The sequence below is a fragment of the Nicotiana tomentosiformis genome, chromosome 4 (assembly GCF_000390325.3).
Source record: "Nicotiana tomentosiformis chromosome 4, ASM39032v3, whole genome shotgun sequence".
In the NCBI taxonomy this organism is placed as follows: domain Eukaryota; kingdom Viridiplantae; phylum Streptophyta; class Magnoliopsida; order Solanales; family Solanaceae; genus Nicotiana; species Nicotiana tomentosiformis.
In genome coordinates, this window is record NC_090815.1 from 89,414,602 (window position 1) to 89,436,767 (window position 22,166).

General features: G+C 34.5%; 1 protein-coding gene across 3 annotated transcripts; it reads left to right on the top strand.

Moving 5' to 3' along the window:
- The first annotated feature begins 2,484 nt into the window (after nucleotides 1–2,484).
- On the top strand, nucleotides 2,485–15,362 carry LOC104119477 (vacuolar protein sorting-associated protein 45 homolog). 3 transcript variants are annotated; one of them, XR_011415504.1, is made up of 14 exons: nucleotides 2,485–2,732; nucleotides 6,080–6,281; nucleotides 6,437–6,516; nucleotides 6,741–6,968; nucleotides 7,143–7,268; nucleotides 7,433–7,513; nucleotides 7,602–7,743; nucleotides 7,866–8,044; nucleotides 9,969–10,124; nucleotides 10,730–10,837; nucleotides 12,197–12,318; nucleotides 14,363–14,494; nucleotides 14,756–14,866; nucleotides 14,955–15,362. XR_011415504.1 is itself a non-coding variant. In XM_070199982.1 (13 exons), exons 1-13 carry the CDS (start codon nucleotides 2,643–2,645, stop codon nucleotides 14,814–14,816), a joined length of 1,707 nt encoding a protein of 568 aa, XP_070056083.1. In that variant the 5' UTR covers nucleotides 2,485–2,642; the 3' UTR covers nucleotides 14,817–15,362. The 3 variants fall into 3 exon arrangements, 1 of the variants encoding a protein (XP_070056083.1); XR_011415505.1 differs by having other exon boundaries at nucleotides 14,962–15,362; XM_070199982.1 differs by having other exon boundaries at nucleotides 14,756–15,362.
- The last annotated feature ends 6,804 nt before the right edge of the window (nucleotides 15,363–22,166 follow it).

Genomic DNA, 22,166 nt, shown 5'->3' on the forward strand with positions numbered 1-22,166 from the left:
AAAATATAAGAAAATTTAACACTAACGGCAACCGTTTATATGGCCTGCCATGCCATCTTTCTCACTCTTAAAGCTACACGTAGACATCACCATGATTTCATAGTGAAACCAAAATATATATGTGTTGTTCTCAATTTATTTTTGAAGAATTAACCCAAAAAGCTGTTTATCTAATTTTTTTTAAAACAAAAAATAACCGACGAATGCATAATATATGTATAATTCATTTATAATATATGTATAACTGTGTATAATCAATGTATACTCTATATATACCAGCTAGAAAACGTAAACATTGAATCTCGGTCGGCTATAATTAATCCAAATAGCCGTCCACTTAATCTTTTTAACAAAAAATAGTCGGTGAATGTATAATTCATTTATAATATATGTATAACTGTGTATAATCAATGTATAATCTATATATACCGGCTAGAAAAACGTAAACATTGAATCTGTCGGCTATAATTAACTATAATATATGTCCACTTAATCTTTTAAACAAAAAAATAGTCGGCGAATGTATAATATATATATATATATATATATATATATATATATATATATATATATATATATATATATATATATGATAATTAATGTATAATGTATATATACCGACTAGAAAAATAAAAATTGAATATGATCGGCTTTTTGTATAACAAGCCCTTTATTTTTACTACTATTATAATTTCTTATTTTTTAAATAGGTCTTTTCATCTTTTCGAAAAGAAATTTGACAACACATTGAAAGACAAGTATCATTTGTTTCATGGTGACACAAAAGCTTTTGATTAATGAGATTCATTTGAGTTGTTTAAATTTCATAACTATTACATAATATTTTATATGTTAATAAATGTGTGCATTAAAAAAAAAAAGCAAACTTCATTTAATATCTACATGATGAAGAAGAGAATAAGAAATTCGTGCATGTGCAAAAGTCTTAAAACAAAAAGGTTCATATGCAAATAATAGAAATTAAGTAAATAAAAAATATTTGATAAAAGCAATTACATTAAGAAAATATAATTAATATTACCGTCAGCAGTTACTCGAATATAGTTCTTATAATTATCCTAGACACTATTTATTAGTCAAACATATGGAAAAATACACATGGTGGGCCCATGTGTAGCTTTAAGAGTGAGAAAAATGGCATGGCAGGCCATATAAACTGTTGCCGTTAGTGTTGAATTTTCTTATTATTTTTTGTTAAATATTGTCTTACCATTTTTAGTTGTTTAATAACCAAATGAATCTCAACCTTGAATTATGTGGGTGTACACATGGCATATATGGGCAGTATAGAAAAAAAATAATTTAAGCATTAACTTCATTATAATAAGATGTTTGATCTTTAGTATGAAAACCTGCAATACTAGTATAACCGTTTCTTGTATAAAACTCTACATAATTAATAAACACAATACACGCAATAATCCATGTATTACTAGTACATTGTTTAATTTCTTATATTAAATTCCACATAATTAACATACAAAACTTACACAAGAATCTATGTATTATTTTATATGAAATAATTATATAAAAATTAAACTAGTTCTTGTCTTTAGTATTAAAATATCTATACCATTCCTGTATCATTATTCTTCAGATAACACTCTATATCATAATTTCTACCTAACAAGTCTATAAAGCAAAGTCAAACGATCTCTTACTCCCTCTTTCAATACTATCTTTGAATATGACCTTTTCAAATATTTTTAATTGATCATGATTTATATAATTTGTAAACTTTCTAAATATATATATTATCCTTTATAACAAAGTTAAAAATCAACATCCAAATTCACACAAAAATGTGTTGTTGTACTCCATAATACTATTCAAACTCTTAATTAGTTGGACTTCTCAAGATTTCATAATACTTTACTAGTCAGTCACGAACATAAAGTTCTAATTCTAACTCCCCAACGTTGAGAAAATGACAAAATGGTTCTTTATGTTTGGGTGGGTTTAAAGTGATACTTTAAATATAATTGTGAGCAATTTATGTCCTTTAAGTTTGTTAATGTGTGCACATTTAATCATATTTATCAAACTATCGCCGTTAGATTTAGCGGGAATTGTGAAAGAAAATAAGATTTAACACGAACTAACATTAGGTGCAGCTTTTGCTATTTATGTTTTTTTTAAAATATTTTTAGAGTTTAGTATAACTTTTTAAACTTCACTTTTGGAATTTTAGTGAGTTGTTGTTATTGTTGTTATAGTACAATTGTTGTCATTTTAATTTATTTCTAGTGTTTTGTATAGTTTTTACTGTTGCACCTTTTGGCATTTGGCGGATCTTGGTTAATTGTTTTTTCATGGCTCTTGTTAAATCTAATAATTGAAGTTTGCCTAAAATTTGTAGTTAAAAAATAATTACTTTTGGCAAATTTACAGAATCAAAACAGCTCAAAAATATACTGAAGGGGTCACTTTAAACCTACCCCAAACATAAGGGATCATGTTTGCCATTTTGTCCCCAACGTTCTTTCTTCTTTTTTTCCCCAAACTCCAAGGCGTTCTTCAACTCCCTCCAAAGATTAGTTGAGATCTTTTTTTTCTCTTCCTGATTTTCGTCGCAAAAACAAGATCAAATCATCAGCAGAATTTTGGATTTCTAAGAAAAGATGGTATTAGTAGCAGCGGTGAGGGAGTATATCAATCGCATGTTGCAAGACATTTCTGGGATGAAAGTCCTCATTCTTGATTCTCACACGGTTTGTTATTTTCTTTCCATTTTAAAGATAAAATTTTGTTTTTTTCTTTGTTTGTGTGTTGTGTGTTATGTGTGTGTCTTTAATTTAATCTTTTTGGTGTTTATTTCGTTTTATTTAATTGAGATGGGTATGAAGGTTGTTATCTGATCCGATAAATGGGTAAGAATCCAATTTGAAATTTCTGGACTGAGAAAATAAGTTGACTGAGATAACTACTTTAAAAAGTTGCCTTTTTGAGTAATAAGTCTAGTGATCTGATGCCTTTCTTGGTTTGAATTAATGTGTAGTTACAGATTGATATTAAATGGGTAGCTTAATGAAATAATCTTGAGCTCAAAGAATGAAAAAAAGAATTACTGGGAGCTTCAATCAGTCTATCAACAGAGGCAGATACAAGATTTTAACTTTATGGGTTTAGGATCCCACTAAACCTACTGATCATTTGAATACTGGGTTCAAAATTTAACACTTGTACATATTTAGTAGGTTTCTTAACACATATAAATGGTCAGAGCTAAAGCTATTGGGTTCGGCTGAACCTACTTCTTAGATTATACAACTGCCCATGTCTATCAGCCAATCGACTAGTTCTAAGTACCAACTTAGTTGGGCTAGCTATATGAATTCTTTGGATCAAATCTGTATTTATTCAGGTTCATTTCATTTAATACTAAATATTTTGTCTTTTAAGCCAAATTAGGAGTTCTTTAACTAGAGATTCGCTGAATATCATACTTATCCTACAAAGTTATACAAGTCTAGCCAAAATGAAAGGACTCCTTTTTCTTAGTAAGTCCAGCTGATTTCAAGAGATTGTAGGTCTTTTGAGACAATTATCCTCAATATGATTTTAGGTCTATGGGATATCCTTTTAACACCTTCAATCATCTCAACAGTCTTTAACTGGAAATGTTGGACAGGGAAGCCAAGCTCTATGAGCTAACAAGATTGTTATCAATGTGGTCAATGAGCACCCAAGGGTGTGGTCTAGTGGTCAATGAAGTGGGTGAGAACCATGAGGTCTCAGGTTCAAATCCCAGCGGAGGCAAATACTAGGTGATTTCATCTCATCTATCCAAGACTTGGTGGATAGAGTTACCTGGTACCTGTTGCTGGTGGGAAGTATCCTGTGGAATTAGTCGAGGTGCGCGCAAGCTGGCCCGGACACCACGGTTATCAAAAAAAAAAAAATGTGGTCAATGAAACACAAAAGAAAAAAGGAAATGCTCATTGCTCAGGCCACGTTGCGAATTTTATCATTGAGGGTATGGGTAGATTTGGAGATGCAAACGTAATATTAGTAATTCATAACTCTTTAGTTTTTTTGCTTAGTACGTCCGAAAAGGAGATGATAAAATGAATAGTGTTATCATCGTTTGTTGTAGTGGTGGGGTCTGGAGATATCATTGAAGTGATTGTAGTAAAGCAAAGACGAGAAACCCTTTCTTGTAGGTGGGCTGATGTAGTTGGACAGGGTAATTAGACTTTCGACAATGTTTGCACACCTTATCGTGTTAGTTTGTGCCAGAGTAAGCTTCTGTTTTTGAATTTCATATTGGAGCAGCCGTTTTACTTTCAAAGAGATCTAAGCTGCTGTTTATGAAATCTGAAGATAGAGGATCATGTTCTCTTGATCTTGTTTCTTACTGGAGTAGATTTGAGCATGATTTGGAAGTTCAGAATGATGCATGCCTAAGGCATCAAAAGATACTCTATATAGCTAGAAAGACATATCAGGAACTTATTTAATTCAGTCACAGCTTGCATTTTTGAAAGGATGGAAGGAGAGGAATTATAGATGTTTTGATGGAAGAAGTTAGACCAAGGAGAGCTTCAAGTTCAAATGCTTATAGTTTTTGGTTTTTGGTGTAACTCGAAGCTCTCATTGATATACATATCTTAATGGATTTTGTTATTTCTCTACATAAGTTGGGGTGTGAGTAGACGTCTGTACTTTAGTATAGATCCAGCAACCATTTGGGGCTAACTTTGTATCTAAAATATGATTACTTATCAAAAAGAAAAATGAATGTGGATCAGATGGCCCATTTGTCTAGTTGTCGAAGTCTTGCCCGATTCATGTGTTTTGAGTGTGTTTTTTATGAACATTGTTTTGAGTGACATGGGACGGAATTCCATAACTGAAATCTTACTGGAGAACTAGTACAGTTTCAAAGTTTTATGATACAGTAGCAGTGAGTGCTCTCTTCAGAACAGTTAAATTAAGAGGCAGCAGGGAACTGACAGTTGCCTAATAGATGAAAACTCGATCAATTCTTTTCTTCTCAGTTCTGTTAGCTTTGTCTTATATGTATTCCCTCTTATGCCTAGCACTAGAGCTGTCAAACGGCCCGGCCCGGTAGTAAGACCGGGCCGGGCTGGGTTGGGATGGGGACCGGACTGTGCCGGGTAGTTTTTAGTACGGGTTAACCGGACTGGTACAACCCGTTATGGTCAAGTCACATGGGAACCAGTTAACCGGACCGGCCCGGGCCGGTTCAATGGCTATTTTTTAAATTTAATTTAATTTTATAAAGTTGACGATTGTTATACAAAATACAAAAAAAATAAATTAAATAAGCCCGGCCCGGTCCATTAGACCCGGAACCTTTCCGGTTAAATTTTGCTCTGGGGAAGCTCGGAACCGGTCCGGTAACGAAACCGGCCGGTTCCCTTTTCCTCAAGCCCTGACCGGCCCGGCCCGGCCCTTTGACACCTATACCTAGTACTGATGACTTCTTTTCTGGGGAAAGCTGCCTGTTCCAGGAGATATTATGCAACCAACTTTTAATTGCCCTTGGTCCATAGGAAGAAGAAGAATAGAATATGCTTTGCATGTGCAGCAGGGTGGAAGTTAGTTCTCTAGATAAGGGTGTATTAGGTGTGGAATCAGGGTTCTGGAAGACGGTCTGCTTTGGATTTTAAGTTGTTTCCATTTCTCTTTTTTGGTATCAAGTAATGACTTAAGTTGTTTCTGCTTCTAGTTAGATTTTAGCAGTTGGATACATCAGTTTGTGTGGGGTGATATTTTGGAATATAGTCGTCTACGGCATCTATGCACTTTCCGCTTCTACCTATTTGTGCCTTTTCTTTTTGTAGTTAAGTTGGTAAATTATGATCACAAATGATGTAATTCTGTCTTACTATCAAGTAAAAGGTGGCCCAGAATAATAATTAATCTTGTTGGATTCTTGAGATGTTAGGCGTAAGTTTTAAATGATTATATCTGCAAAATTTCTTTTTGTGTTAATGCTATTCTGTGTGGGATTGCACTGGGTTTGTTGTTGGTGTTGTTGTTGCTATTCTGTCATAAATTGTGGTGTTTACTTTTTGTTCTTAATGAGCAGGTTAGTTTTGTTAGTGTTGTGTACTCTCAATCAGAGCTCCTGAAGAAGGAGGTGTTCCTGGTGGAACTGGTAGATTCTATTTCAATGTCCAAGGAATCCATGTCACATCTTAAAGCAGTTTATTTTCTAAGACCAATATCAGAGAATATTCAGCACATGCGGCGTCAACTGGCTAAGCCAAGATTTGGAGAGTATCACCTTTGTAAGTGTATCCTCTATAATTGGACGGCACGGGGAAATCTGCTAATAAATTCAGGCTGTATATTAATATATTTCAGAAGAACATATCAGTGTAAAATGCTGTTGTCCAAAGTTTCTCAAGGATAAAACATTTAATATATCCTTCTTGCTGCACAGTTTTCTCCAATATTTTGAAAGATACTCAACTTCATATGTTAGCCGATTCAGATGAACATGAAGTTGTCCAGCAGTTGCAGGTATGTTTAGAATTAGCATTTTCTACTGTTTTAAGAAATTCTACTGTTAGAATCATGTGCATTTGAAAAAGGATATTGCATAATGTGGAAAAACATTAAGAAATTGTTGCTGATAACATCTTTCTATTGGAGCTCTAAAAATTTGTTGTGGCCTGTAACTTGTTTAAATTGTTTATTGAAACTAGACATTTGCTATGTTACATGATTATTGACGTAATTTGCAGGAATTTTATGCAGATTTTGTTGCGTTGGACCCTTACCATTTCACGTTAAATATGGCCTCAAACCACATGTATATGCTCCCGGCAGTTGTAGATCCATCAGCATTGCAGCAATTTTGTGAACGAGTTGTTGATGGAATTTCTGCAGTTTTCCTGGCGTTAAAGCGAAGGCCTATTATTCGATATTCACGGACATCCGATATTGCGAAAAGAATAGCACATGAAGCTTCTGTAAGCACACCAACTGTTTCTTTCTTTTTCCTCATGTTGTTCTTTGTAGCCTATCAAGTTCCATTATTAGGATTATTACCTCTCTTGCTTGAGGTTGAATGTGTAGTTGATTTCGGATATTTCAGATTGGAAAAGTAAAAAATTGAACACAATTTTCTTCTGTTGATATTGCAGAAGCTGATGTACCAGCAAGAGAGTGGTCTTTTTGATTTCAGGAGAACAGAAGTTTCTCCATTGTTGCTAATAATTGATAGGAGAGATGACCCCGTGACTCCACTGCTTAATCAGTGGACCTATCAGGTATGGCTAGTCTGTAAGTTCTCTGCCCTTGTTATTTCTAACAGTTTGTGCCTCTTCTGTACTTCTGTCATTTCCATAAAATTGTGCGTCCCCCTCTTCTTCAAGTAACGTTAGTGTGTCACTTTAAAAGTAATGCTGCTCATTTGTGCTATGTGCTTTTACAGGCAATGGTTCATGAGTTGATAGGTATTCAAGATAACAAGGTCAACCTGAAAAACGTTGGCAAATTGCCAAAAGATCAACAGGTTAAAAGTTATTTCCTCTTGTATCTAAATACTGCCTTGTTATCTTTTCCAAAATAATTCATTACCTGTTGATTCTTTATGGTTTCAGGAGGTTGTACTGTCATCTGAGCAAGATGCATTTTTCAAAGCTAATATGTATGACAACTTCGGAGATATTGGAATGAATATTAAGAAAATGGTGGACGACTTCCAACAAGTGGCAAAGAGTAACCAAAATATCCAGACGATAGGTTTGTATTTGCGAGCTTGTAGCTTAACTTTGGGTTGTACAGCAAGTGTTTCTGTTGCAACTCCGACATGGTATTTTTCTTCTAAAAAGAAGCTTCTGTTCATAAGGCTTGCATTTTTGCAGAGGACATGGCTAAATTTGTCGACAACTACCCGGAATACAGAAAAATGCAAGGCAATGTTTCTAAGCATGTGACACTGGTTACGGAAATGAGCAAGATAGTTGAAGAGCGAAAACTCATGTTGGTTTCACAGACAGAACAAGAATTGGCTTGCAATGGTGGACAAGGGGCAGCATTCGAGGTAGCCTAGTCCTTCAGTATTGAAGCATAACTTTCTTATCAGTTATGGAAAGTAAATGTGGAAAACTAAGTAGAATATAAGGAAATTTTTCTTCTAGTCTTCTTCTCTGTTTTCTACTTTTGGTGGTTATTTGGACTAAGTTTTACATGCTAAATTCCTTTTTTTTGATAAACTAGTTTACATTCTGAAATTCCTTTGATTGCGTTGAAGATGTAACTAAAACCAAGGTCACTCCGTGTTCAAGCAACAACGATTTTCTTTGAGTTCTCCTTTGGAACTTCGTTTGAAATTATTGTTTTAATGAACAGATACTGCTATTGTAAACTAAATCTAAATGAGTTGTTCGTGAGAGGGGAGGAGGGAGGAGGGAAAGAGATACTTATTGTTGCATGTTATCACTTTTGAAACCATTATTACACATGATACGCGCAATCGTGTATAGACAAGTCCTGGATAACAAGAGCTTAGGGTGTATCAAGTAAACTTGCCGCCTAGAAAGATAACCAGCGGTTTGATTCAGTCGTGAGCATATGTGCTCTGAACCGAGGCATGTACACTTCTGAGTTGGTGTGTTTGTTGTGGTAAAGGGTATATTACTGTCATCAATCCTCCTGATCCACTTGGGTCCCAATTTTTACTTGTACAAAAAAAAAAAAAAAAAAAAGCGGAGAAAAAATGGAGTATCCCTGTCACGTCCCACCCTCTTGGTGAATGGATACGCTAAACTATGAAGCATGGACATGAAATTTAAGGCCACGTATGTGTGTTGGTCATGTCTCAGCTAGCAATGTGCATGAAAATTATATGTTTCTATGTCTCTTATTATTTTTTGTTCACCTATTTGAAAACTTTTAATGATCTAAGAGCTTTTTAAAAGTTCCTCTTGGGTTTATTTACCGTGTTTTTGTTGTTTTATAGGCTATGTGTATTACTTATAAAAAGTGATAATTAATATTACATAAATTATAGCATACTGTCTAATATGTGTTGTGTCATCTTTTTGAGTTTAAAATTTTTGGGGTTAATCCCTCCCCCAATCCCCTTTGCTTCATGGGACAACTCTGTTTTTTTAAACTTTCCCCCCTTGGTGACTTGAAATCCAATTTCAACAATTTTGTGTCTCGGATTCGACTCTTGCGTCCCTATCCATGCTGTTAGGTGTTACACATTGATAGTGTCATAAATATAGAGTTGTATTTGCATCTATTTTGTGATTTCCATATATAAAGTGTCTATTCAAGATACAACACATGTGGGATGTATTTGAAATCTACTTTTGAAATTACTAATATGTCAATGAGTTCTTTGGCCATGAACAAAAATGTCGCACAACCTTGTATATTGTTGATTCTGGAAATGATACAAGTTTCTGTACTTCCTGAAAGAAAAGAAGAGGTAACAAATTTGGTTCAATCGCATACTAGATTGTTTAATAAATATTTTCTACCTTTCTTTACTAAAATAAGTCATGTACATCACTGGTATGTTTGGTGGTAATGTTTTCTGATAAGTTTGCTGCATTGATAACTTTACTCTTTTTCCAGTGAGTTCGTGGCTTAAATCTTGACTGAGATTTAGTGCAAAGTAGTCTGTTGACATTATTAAATATATGCTATTGGTTCCCTGGTTGGAGAGACTTTGTAGAAGCAGGTTCCAAATCATTGAAACATGCTAATTCCATTCAGATATCTGGGAAGCAAACAATACAGTGGGATGACGGCTCTGAAACTGAGCTGATTCTCATGTCAGATGCTCATAATTTAAATTGTATTGACATGTCTGATATTGAGCCACAAATGTTAATTATATCTATATACTGTTTTGACTTGTCTTGTACTTAGCACTAGTGACTATAAGATTTGAAAATCAGTGACGACGATCATTTTGGGTATAATTTCTTTTCTAAATTCTGCTACGTCTACAGGCTGTGACAAATCTATTGAATAATGATAATATCTCTGATATTGACCGCCTGCGCCTCGTAATGCTGTATGCCTTGCGCTATGAGAAGGAGAGTCCTGTTCAACTCATGCAGCTATTCAACAAATTGGCATCTCGGTCGCCCAAGTATAAGCCTGGAGTAAGGAGGATTACTATGATTGTTGCCTTTTTCAGCTTCTTTTTTGTGTTAGTCTTGCTATCTTGCTCTGTTTGCTTTTATTACCTGTATCTTACAAATTGTACTGCCTTTGCCCATTGTTTCTCTCCCTGTGAAAGAGTGAAAACAAGATCATTAGGACCTCACTCGGTGCCTTCTGTAAAGGCCAATTTTTCTTTTAGCTAGCAGTTAATGTGCTTTATTCTCTTTGTTGATTGATCTGATCTGTCTGTGGATGCTCAAAATTATTGCTCCTGATGGTCTTCAAAAATTTTACTTTTGTATTTATTATGTGAAGATTATACAACATTCTTTAAAAGAGAAAAGTAGGTTATTATGTTTAAAAGAGGAAAAACAACAGCATTCTTTACAAACATGGTTATTATGTTTGATATAAGTAGGTAAAAAGTCAGTAGTCTTGTTCAGTTCATGCTTGTTGTTGATTATAGTTTATATGTAGGTATTGGCATCAAATTGTGTTTTCTTCTATTGTTGGATTGATTGTTCATGTGCGCTTGATATTACATTGACAATTTCATTTGACAAATGAAATCATTTTTATTTTGGACTTTGGTTATGGTTTGAAGCTAGTGCAATTCCTTCTAAAGCAAGCAGGAGTTGATAAGAGAACTGGGGACCTGTATGGGAACAGAGATCTCCTGAACATTGCACGTAACATGGCTCGTGGTCTTAAGGTGCGTCTAGGAAGTATAATTCTTTACTTTTTCTCTGTACTATTAACGGAATCCAGAACTTTATATAATCTAGAATCGTAGAAACATCTCAAGCATTCGTATTTGGAAAATGAAAACGTCACTTGAGAGACAATTTTTTTATTCCTTAAGCAATGGATGTATTTTTTTGTTTAATACTTGTATGATGCTTGCAGAGAACTTAAAAGGTCAGTGATAGACCTATTTTTCAATCTTGTAAGTTCATTTTTTTAATTTCACACCAAGTAGGTTTTGTATGTACATCCATTTGTATTACAAGCACACATTAAGCATTCAAGCAATATGCAGAACCTTCTATACAATTAGGAATTTCCTGGTTATACAAAGATGTAATATAGACAAAAGGCTGCTGTTCTCCGTAATATGCTTCTGTTTGTTTCTAATACTTCTTTGTCCGCCAACTTATTAACATTTCTGCCACTGGTTTTGGGACAACTCTTTATATTTTGAAAACAGTATAACTCCAAGGCAAAACGACAATGTACAGCAGGTGATCAGTGTCCTCGCCATGTTGTTTGCTGAAACAACAACTACTAACGATAATACATCTTCTATTTCTTAAATTGTTTGCTGATGAAACAGCATCACACATTGCACTAAAAGAATCCACCGTGCTTGGAATGCTAGAACTCTCACAATGGTTTGAGCTGAAGCATCTCACAGATGATTTTTCCCAAGTTAAAATATCCTCCTTCCTGCTATGCAGCCTCTGGAAGAACACCACCTCCTCTTTAACTTCCCAATCCTGTAGTCTTTTAAGAGAAGAGATACATATTACATCCCAACTAGCCTGTGACTTTCTCTTTTTAGTAACTCTGCCATTGGTGATTTCCCTTTCTCTTGAACAGAGAATTAAGTTTTGGAAATCATCTTAAATGTGGTATTGCCATACCATACATCAAGGCAGAAACATAGTTACAGATTCGATTACCATTGCCCACCAAAATGCCAATCAACTTTGGAAAACCATGTATATGTTGGTCACGTCCATATTCCTCATAAACGATCTTTGTCCACCTCTTCAATTGACTTGCGCAATTGGTTTCCTCTGATTATAGCGATAGTATCAGCCTAGTCACTCTTGATTAATTAAAACTATGTAACCAAATTAGAATCTAAAACTTCATATTGCTCTAAATAAATACTAAAAAGTTCAGCTACTTCTTAACTAGAAAATTTTAAGAAGTTGAACACAAAATGCTTTTCTGATACTTTCCTTTCCCAGAGTTATTATGCCCCCCTCCCAAAATGATTATTACTATCTTTATCCAACACCTTGTAGATGAGATTTTAATGGCTTACAGTTGATTTTTGTCACAGGGGGTTGAGAATGTGTATACCCAGCATCAACCTCTTCTATTCCAAACCATGGAGAATATCACCAGGGGGAGGTTGAGAGATGTGGACTATCCTTATGTAGGAAATCACTTTCAACAAGCCAGGTCAGTCACTGAGCTGCAATGATATTTCAAATTTTGTTTCAGCCTTTTCTCTAGTTTTAGTGCCCCAAGAGAAAGAGTAAGAGTACTCTAGCCAAAGACTTGTTTTATTTGCAAGACCTTGACAGTTTGACATAAGAAGTGCAACTACTTTCTATAAATAATTCTGGCATGCTCAAACTCTTTCTCGTAGTAAGTGTTTAGTTCCGATACTAAAGTCACAGTCTATGTTGTGATTGAAATTTGTAACCTAGCTATTGTAGCAATCGACAGCTTGATGCAGCAACTGAGGTGCTACTATCTTGATTTTATACGTTTTAAATAGGAATCAATAGATTTTCATTGGTGGTTATGCTAATGCTTTGAAGAATGTTATTTTGGTAAACCAACAATCAGTACCACTTTCCTTTTGACCACTAATTCAGACTTTAAACTAGACTCATGGGATAACTTCAAATTCAGGCAGTTCTCTCTCTTCTGCCCATTCATCCAATTTAATCAAGTTATCTAGGATTTCGGTCTTCCTTTTTCCAATGAGCCAAAGCAATATATATTCCATTCCTTTGGGTTCCTTTTAACTACTGTTGGTGTTTTGGCTAACAAATAATCTAGTTGGCCATCTACTTTATATGATCTGTACTACTTCTGCACCAACTCCAAAAGTCCTTATCTTTCAGCCACCTATTTTGGAACTTGAAGTATGAGCTCTTTTTTCCCACTGTTCACATTGTATACAAGTGCATTATGATTTCAGAAGACCCTAGGGTAAGGCCCATAGTTTTAGAAGCTAGACTTGTCGTCCCATTAAATGGAGGAGGAACTTGTCTATTGTTGACTTCACCCCGAATCTTGCCCCTCTTGTCCGCATAAATTTTCCATCACACAGAGAGTCAATTAACTCCATGTCTTCTACATATTCTGAGAATTGCCGCATGGCTACATTAAGTTTGAATTCAAGGCGTCTCTCCACCTCATGGCTGATTAAATTGAAATCTCACCAATGGTCCTTCATAACAACTTTTGAAGGTAGTGAATTCACGCGACAGCTCAAACCTTCCTTCACTTCTAACGGGCCCATATACTCAGCGAGAATGTGATACAACTGCACTGTTATGGAGTGTACTCCATACACTGCGTCTTTGCATGATCATAGCCTTCTGTACCACCACCACCAACAACAAACCCAGTAGCTTCCCACAAGTGGGGTCTGGGGAGGGTAAGATGTACGCAGCCTTACCCCTACCCCTGGAAGGGCAGAGAGGCTGTTTCCGATAGACCCTCGGCTAGAGAACGACGGAAAAAGAAAAGATAATTGCAACAAGTAGGAATAACTGCAAGATGAAATAAAACATAGTTCACGCATTTATTTGCACTTATTTGTCGTACCAATCCCTGTTCATTGCTCGATTTTGATTTCCTGTAAACAGAAAACATTTGTTTCCCCTTTGTGGACCAGCATTCTCAGAATTCTTTGTTTACTCCTATTCAACCCCCTGAAATGCCAGCTAATTAATTTTACCTTGATTTATCCTTGGTGTTCTTTATGCCATTGCCTCTTCCTCTATTTTCCCTGTCACGGATGACATGAAACTCTCTTTTTCAATTTCCTTATCCCTTTTTCCTGGGCTTTCTGCCACTTCTTTCCTTGCTTAACATTCTTCTTCATTTAATCTGACATCTGCACCCCTCCCTTCAAGATTCTATTTGATGCAGATGCATGCTGTGTTCCTCCTCCCCTAGGCAAGAGAGTTTCTGGGATGTGTCCCACAGGATCAACTCTGCCAGCGCAGGTCATTCAACTTTGGGACGGTTTCAACCTTTAAAATGTTTACCAAAACCAACTCCAGCTCCTGCTTCGTCCTTTAATATTTATTTTTTGGGGTGTTTTTCTCTTCGTAGTTTTTCAAAACTTTGGTTTCGAAATCAGTTCAACTACACTTGCTAGCCACATTTTAGGGTTGAAGATGAGTTGGAACCTTGACAAAAATATTATGGTGCTTAAACAATTCATGCAGCTAAAACAACCTTTATTGTTTGTCATATACAGGCCACAGGAGGTGGTGATTTTCATTGTTGGTGGGACAACATATGAAGAATCACGTTCAGTTGCTCTGCAGAATTCTACAAATTCCGGGATTCGTTTTATACTCGGTGGTTCTGCCCTTCTAAATTCTAAGAGGTATACTGTCCCCGGCAAATAAAAGACAATGTGCTTCTTGTACAGCCTCTTTTTGTACGAGAAAAACTATATATTATTCGTTTGGCTCAACTCTAACACATTTGGGTCCTGAAGCTTCTTGTTTCTATCAACTTCAGGACATGTTTTTTTTTTTTGGTTATTCCTGTTCTTCTCCCAGCTACATTAAGTTCTGCACAAAGGTTTCTTTAGTCTTATTTATTCAGTTAGCTGATTTCTGTATAATGTGTGGTGGAAATGTAGATTCTTGAAGGACCTTGAAGAAGCCCAGAGAATCGCTCGTACAAGCACCAATATGGTTTGAATTTTGGACTCTACAGTACCTTGTGAAAATCTGAAAATCTACAATGACAGGTAAAGTCCAAGTTACGCTTACGGTCACTATAATAAGCATACAACTTTTCAGCAGTGTGTTGATGATGACACTAGCTTTCGTGTTTAGTCTAAAGGGGGTGTTTGGTTCCGGCAGAAGTACATAAAAGAGCTGCGCGTGCTGATGAAAGTACCATAAATACATTTTGTAATCATCTTCTTTCACAGCCTCCATTTCCTGAGACGGTTTTGAGACCTGCTCATCTGTCTTGCCACTTTTTATCTTCTCTAGATTTGTTGTGTACATGTAATATTCTCATATTCCTGAGATCCTTTTTAGTGTTGTATTCTTGTAGGATTTCTGGGATTCTATGAGAATAATATTCTAGACTTAGAATTATTTGAGCAGCTTTCCTAACTTTTATTTGAAATCACACAAAGCTTTCCTGACGGTAGCTTAGTTGTTGTTGTTGTTGAATGTTTCTTTGTCCTTTGACAGCCTTCTTTATCTTTTGATATATTCTTAAAATTTGCCATACCATTCTCATTGCATGCCATCTTTTCTTAATTAGTCTACCTTGATTTTCTTTTAAAAAAATTCTTAATTAGTAAACTGAACTGGGAACACTGTCAGGTTAGATAACATATTCTTGCATCAATCCAAAATAGTGGTAGATACATAAAATTAGTCTGGTAAATTTTGAATTTTTTAAAATTATAAATTTAATTGTTTGCTAATTTTACGAGTGAATTATTGAATTAGAATTCCCTTTTTTGTAGGAACTATAAGAGCTTCATTTTTTCAGAAAATTAGAATTTGTGGACATAAACCTTTGCCTTTCTTTTGGAAATCCAATGATATCACTATGCTTGGAGATATTGTTCAAAATGTCAAAAGTTATGTGACAAATACATTTTCTGAAACTACTAATTTAGGACTATAAGTTACTCTATAGTTAATTTGTCTCGGCTCTTTATATGTAAATTTGCGAGTAAATAATTCTATATAATGATTTAGCTGCGAATACAATTCTTACATTATAAAACCAAACACTTCGTGTCTTATGTGTAATGTAAATGTACATTTAAATATAATACATATCTCAACATTACATTGCCAAGCACAAAAATTAGAAATATGTAAATATCATAGAAACTCGAAAGCAGAAGCATCCAAAAGCTAACTACTTAGGAAGCCAAAGATGAAAAAAGAAAATATCGGAACTTAGTGTTCCCTAACAGGCTAATAAAACTTATAAGATTGTTTACCCGAAAAATGGATATAGTTGAATTTATACGCAGTTCCGAAGATATGTAGTACAACTTAATACAGAATGCTAGGATAAATAAAAGGATGAATATAGGTTGGAGAAAAACGTAATCCAGACGAATCAATTATGAACAGTGAATTTAGGATTTAACAAAATAGAATCAATCTAAGAAACTAGAAAGATCACTCTTGCTTCTAGAGGAAATAATACAGTTTTAGATAGTCTAAATCTCCAAAAAGATGCCCTACAAGAATGATAAACAAGCCCTTTTATAGTGAAGGGGTTTGGCTCCAAGTATAATAAAATAAACATTCAGTGGAAGACCCATGATACATCAGTTTTTCCATAATTTCTGCCAAGATTCCCCTAGTGGTATTACAACGGCTTTTGTTTGCGAGCTCGATCTTGCTTAGAATCCTCGATTTTGGTTCGAGCTTAATTTCGACTCGAACTCGTGATCTTGGTTCGAGCCCTCGGATGGATTCCAGGTCGATGTAAGGTTGTTTTTGGATTATCAGCACGATAGATCTACCCGCGCCATGGTTCGATTCTTGTTCGAGTTTGATTATGATATCGATCTCAACACGGACCGGCCTCCTCGGGCTCTAGGTTAGTTCGTGCCCCTCTTCGGGATCTTACTTCGATACACCACCCTTCGAACCGTACCGGACATACCAAGGCTGAAATTCATTTCGACCGTATACAAAGATATATGTCCCACGTGACATTATATTGGATTTAATAAATAAAAAAGTAGAAATACATTGACTAAAATTTGTAGGAGTTCCCATTTTGATGGAATATGGGTGATAATGTTTTAAAACAATTTTTATGCGGATAAATGTTGAAGCAGTCTCTTTACTGCATAGCAAATGGCATAGCTTTTGCATGCAATGAAGTGACCTTCAATACCTATAGTGAATCGGAGAAGCATTTCAATAACTATAATATACTCAAACGGAACACGAGAATGCAACAGTAGAAACAATTGGCAATTGAAATTGTTGCATCACATAAGTAGTGTTCCCCTAACCAGAAGGATGGCTTGATGGTACTGCTTCCTTTTATTTTTTCGTAATCATATCCAAGAAAAAGAGCCCACTTTCTCTGCTAGTGCTACATCAGGATTTGTGATGAAAAACTGGAAAAGATACTCGATTAACCAAAGTTCAAGATTAAATGTAACAACAAATATATAAAATTTCAATGAGTAGGACTGACGATATATACAACATATATGTAACTGATGCGCTTATATAGTGAACGTAGATACATGTGATCTAGAAAAAACTACCAATTATTATGTCACTCAACAAACAACGAAAATCATAGTCCTGTATTCAAGTTCTAAAAGTACATGACATACTATTCTAAAACTTTCTGAAGCGCATAAATGCAGGTAAAAAATGAAATGCCATTGATATAGTTAATTTGAGACAAAGCATAAGGCTACACGGCTTATTTTTACATTATTTTACTGGTTTGTAACCAATGCCAGAATGCACCACAAATATATCCTTGCGGTTAAGGTAACAACATGGGGGTTCAAGCTCAACTCACCTCTCTACACATTTATCCTCCTATATTATTTTAGGTACCAAATTTAGTCATTCTTTATAACGATCATGCTGCATAGACTTGCAAGAAATAGAACTCCTCAACTGAAAGTTGTTTTTAGAGACCAAAATAATAAATATCACTACATAACTATGATTTTGAGGTCTATTACATAATCCTATTCTTACTATTTGATATAGCAATTACATTTAGAAGAGCATAATTAAGTTAGCTAAAAGTTTGAATCGCTTGAACTTTTAAAGATTAAGAAGATGAATGGACAACCATTAGTACTCCACACAACTTGTGAGCGAGAAGTCGGGACGCGTAGGTATAAGGCAATGATAAGTTATAATAAAAAATAAATAAATCACCTATGGGAAAATATTTGCGCAAAAAATTACCACCTGCTGTGACATCTCGATTCTACATAGAATCTGCAAAAAGAAGCAAATGTAACTTTCTTCTTTTAAAGTATCATTCAACATTTAAATTCTCAAAGGATAAGCATAATGCTTTGTCTCCTATATGAAAAATCACCCACTTCCAACCTCTAAAGTCCCACCCAAGCAAAAAGAAAAAGAGAAGTCATAGAAAAATATTTACCCCACTTTTCTACATATATAAGTGTCTGTATGTGTGTGTGTGAGAGAGATAGAGAAATAGATAGAGAGAGAAGCTTCACTATTTGACCATGAAAACAAAAACTACTCTATCACTACTTGCTAACTTAAGGATCTTTTACAAATGCACATTTATTCCAAGAAGTTCATATAGTAAATGCACACATGTACAATTATGCACAAACTTCATTTAACGAATGCACTGCATTATAAAGCAACTCACTTTAATGCTTACCTTCCGCTGCCAAGAAGAAATGCACCATAGACCTGACGTGAGCCTATATCTAGAAATTTCAAATTGCATCAAGAAAATAAAAGTTTTGAATGAACTCTACTTAACAAGTTGTATTAATCCTTCAACATATCGTTCGATTACGAGTTAAAGAGCATACAATTGTATACAGAATTATACAGAAGACTTCAGAAAATCATGACAACTATGTATCAAGCATTGCAGCCATTTTCTACTGTATTTGTGCAGAGGTAATTTTCATGGGCAATCACAGTACTCTCTTAATTAATAAATTCTTAGGGAGATAAGGTTTATGACACTTCATATCAATAAATTCTTCTTTTTATATTAAAAAAAGATTGACATTACGACACCCAAGTTGCTTAATCTTTGAATGGATAGAGATGCTTCGTACAAACACCAAGGTATAGAATCACTCTATATTATAAATTAAAAATAAATGAATTATATAATCCAAAAGAACTTATAACTAAAGTTTTGCTTCAAAAAATTTGTAATTGTCGCCATACTACAACTTACTACCTCAGTGTTAATAGACAGAGGATATCCAAGTCATGAATTATAAAACAAAATATTCATGAAAAGTTAAATATATGCGTAATGAAGTACTACACTTTCAATTACTCTTCTGTGCTTTTAATTTTTGCTTTTTGCCCGTGCAGTTTCCCTATTGTTTTAACCTCATTTTCTTGTCATACACTTATATTATTTCAACTTGATCATTTAAGGCCAAGTGAGACTTTATTTCTTTCCTTTCTACGTGAAAACAAAATATGGAAACAAAAACAGATGTGGAAACAAAAACTTTAATAAAATAAAACCAAAGGAAAAAGAAGGGAGCAGTGTCCCAAGAGTTTGGACTGAAGCTAAAACAACTTTCGATCTTTCCTGCACATCCAATTTGTAGAGGCCTTTTAGATCTCTTCATTTTAATCTTTCTAGTGGCATATTCATGAAACACCAGGAATAGTTAAATAATCTAAAAAATCTTTTTTTTTTCTTTGAGCGAAAATACACAAAATTTGCTTCGATAGAATTTTTATATGACATGCATCCTTTCTATAAGGAGATATCAGACTTGAAATGCAAATTAATCCAACATATGCAAAGAGCTTTGAAACTTCCCCAAAAACATTTGATCCTACACACACCAAAGTGCACACCATCGAGAAAGGGTCATATCTAACGAATGCGAAAATACCAAAAAAAAAAAAAAAAAAAAAAAGATAATCACTCCCAGGAAAATTTGAGGATAACAGATAGCCTCACACTCAACTCCAAAGAAAAACATGAATTTCCACAAGGCTGAAAGCTATTCCCACCCAAAATATTGCATGCCTCGACTTTTAACATAAAGGAAAGACCAAGTATATATGGACACAATGAAATAGTGGATATAACCCTCACGTTTTCCTCATCCATGTTTTCAGCCACCTCCATCGTATGAATTTAACCATTCATGCTCCAAGAGGTTCTTGAAAGAAATCTTTGAGTACTATGGTTCATGTACAATTTTAGTTCAATTGCCAATTGCAATCTTTCAAAGTTTCTTTCTGGGAAATTGTAATTCATCTTTTACAGCTTTTGAAATTTATTCACTAATCACAATAAGATTTAGACAACTTGACCAGCTCACTTTTAATCACAATAAGATTTATTCACTAACTATGCTGAAAACTCTACTAAAAATATTGCAAACCAAATTCATCAAAATCTAAAGGTCAATGGTCATCACCTCAATGTAAATGCCTGAAAGCTTAGAAAATTAATCTTTCCAATTTAACATGCCACTGCAAATCGACATGTCACTAGGTACGAGAACATTTCATCAAGAATAGAACGAGGGAAGGAAAGGAATCGTGATACCATGGCAGATTGCTCAAGTAAATTCGAGGAGAAACAGCTCATGTGCACTTGTACCCTAGAAATTGAAGCCAGTGTCATGTCTGTTTTGTAGATTATGATGCTGTTTTTTTGACATAATGAATAAGTTTTTGATTGTCAGAGAAATATATTTTTCCCTTCTTATTCAGTCAATGTAATTCTTTAAAATACAAAATATAAGTAACTATAAAGATCTCAATTTTGTCATACACATTCATCCATATTCGTTTCTCCCATATTCCGATATGTCTAATATTGTTAGTATTAAAGAAGTCAAGATACCACCAGTACAATAGAGATCTACTAAATACTACTCATCTATGAAAAAGCTACTACTACCACTTATCTATGAGGACTGAATGACCTGCATACTACAAAAGTTAAGAGGCCAATGTACCCAGGTAAAAAATGTTCAATAGCTGATGCAATAAGGAAATAAAGAATGTTCACTAGCTAATGCAATAAGGATCAATACCTACTATGAATGACAAAATGCAGCTAAACTATAGACATGCATGTAGAAATCCAACAACTAAAATGTCTAAAAAGATAAAATAAAAAATATATGCCACCAAAAGAATAGGAAACTAACGTATACCCGGCTTATACATGACTGTGTTTTTCTCCTTTTTCAGCAGCCATCGGCTGTCATCTCCGTCACAAATTATACAATTGTTGAGAATGTCTGAAAGAACAGACGAAAAATGAAACGAAGGTGTTAATTAAAGATTATTCGGAACAAACAGAAAAGATGATTGAAGCTCTAAAAATTAAAACATCACCAGAAAAACAGAGAATTCCCAAAAGGAAAACGAAAAGCCGATAACAAGCAAACAAATAAAAATTACAAGGAAAAACATAGAAATACTAAGCAGAGAAAACTACAATTGAAAACAAAAGCTGAGAGGAAAGGCAGATTGGCAATAGCGAAAAGTACAATATCTCACTAGAAAGAAGCCGGAAGCGGAAGAGGAGAACGGAGAGAATGAGAAGAGGGTATTTGAGAAGGGTATTTGAGATTTACCTTGGAGTTGTTCTGATTTAGTAAATATGCAATATTATAACTCCTTATATTCTCGGTCTTCGTATTCCTATATATATATATATATATATATATATATATATATATATATATATATATATATATATAACTTTAATCATTTATTTGTTAAAAAATTTTGAGGGTTAATATTTCTAATTAAGAAATTTAACACATGATTTGAGCAATAATTATTGGGCGAGCCTAGACCCCGAGCATTGGGCATTAGACGTGTTTAGGACACACAGTCAAGCACTTGATATGTAAGCCTCACAGAACCAAGCCCACACGAATCTCAGTACATTTTGATAGTGCCCAGCCCTGAGCGAATCCCAAAAAACCCTTTTAAAATAGTAACTGAAGTCAATACATAAATCGCTTCATGAAATATTTATTTCGAATCAATATAATTTCATTACAAAAGAACAAGGCATCACATATCCAATATTCTTAAATTCCAATTCAATCTTTTCACTAAACTAAAAAAGTAAAGAGAATTTGGCATGTAGATACAATTCCATACAACTAATGGCAAGAAATAGCCCCAAGTTATCTAATATTTTAATTTTAAAAAGGCCAATTTAGAGCCCCATCCCCTAAACCCTGTTCTCCCATCTATTCTCTCTCTCTCTCTCTCCTTGTATCGTCCTCTTCATTTCCCACCCCCTCTCTATCTCTTCTTCTATCTCTCTCAAAAAAAAATCTGGTCTCCAAA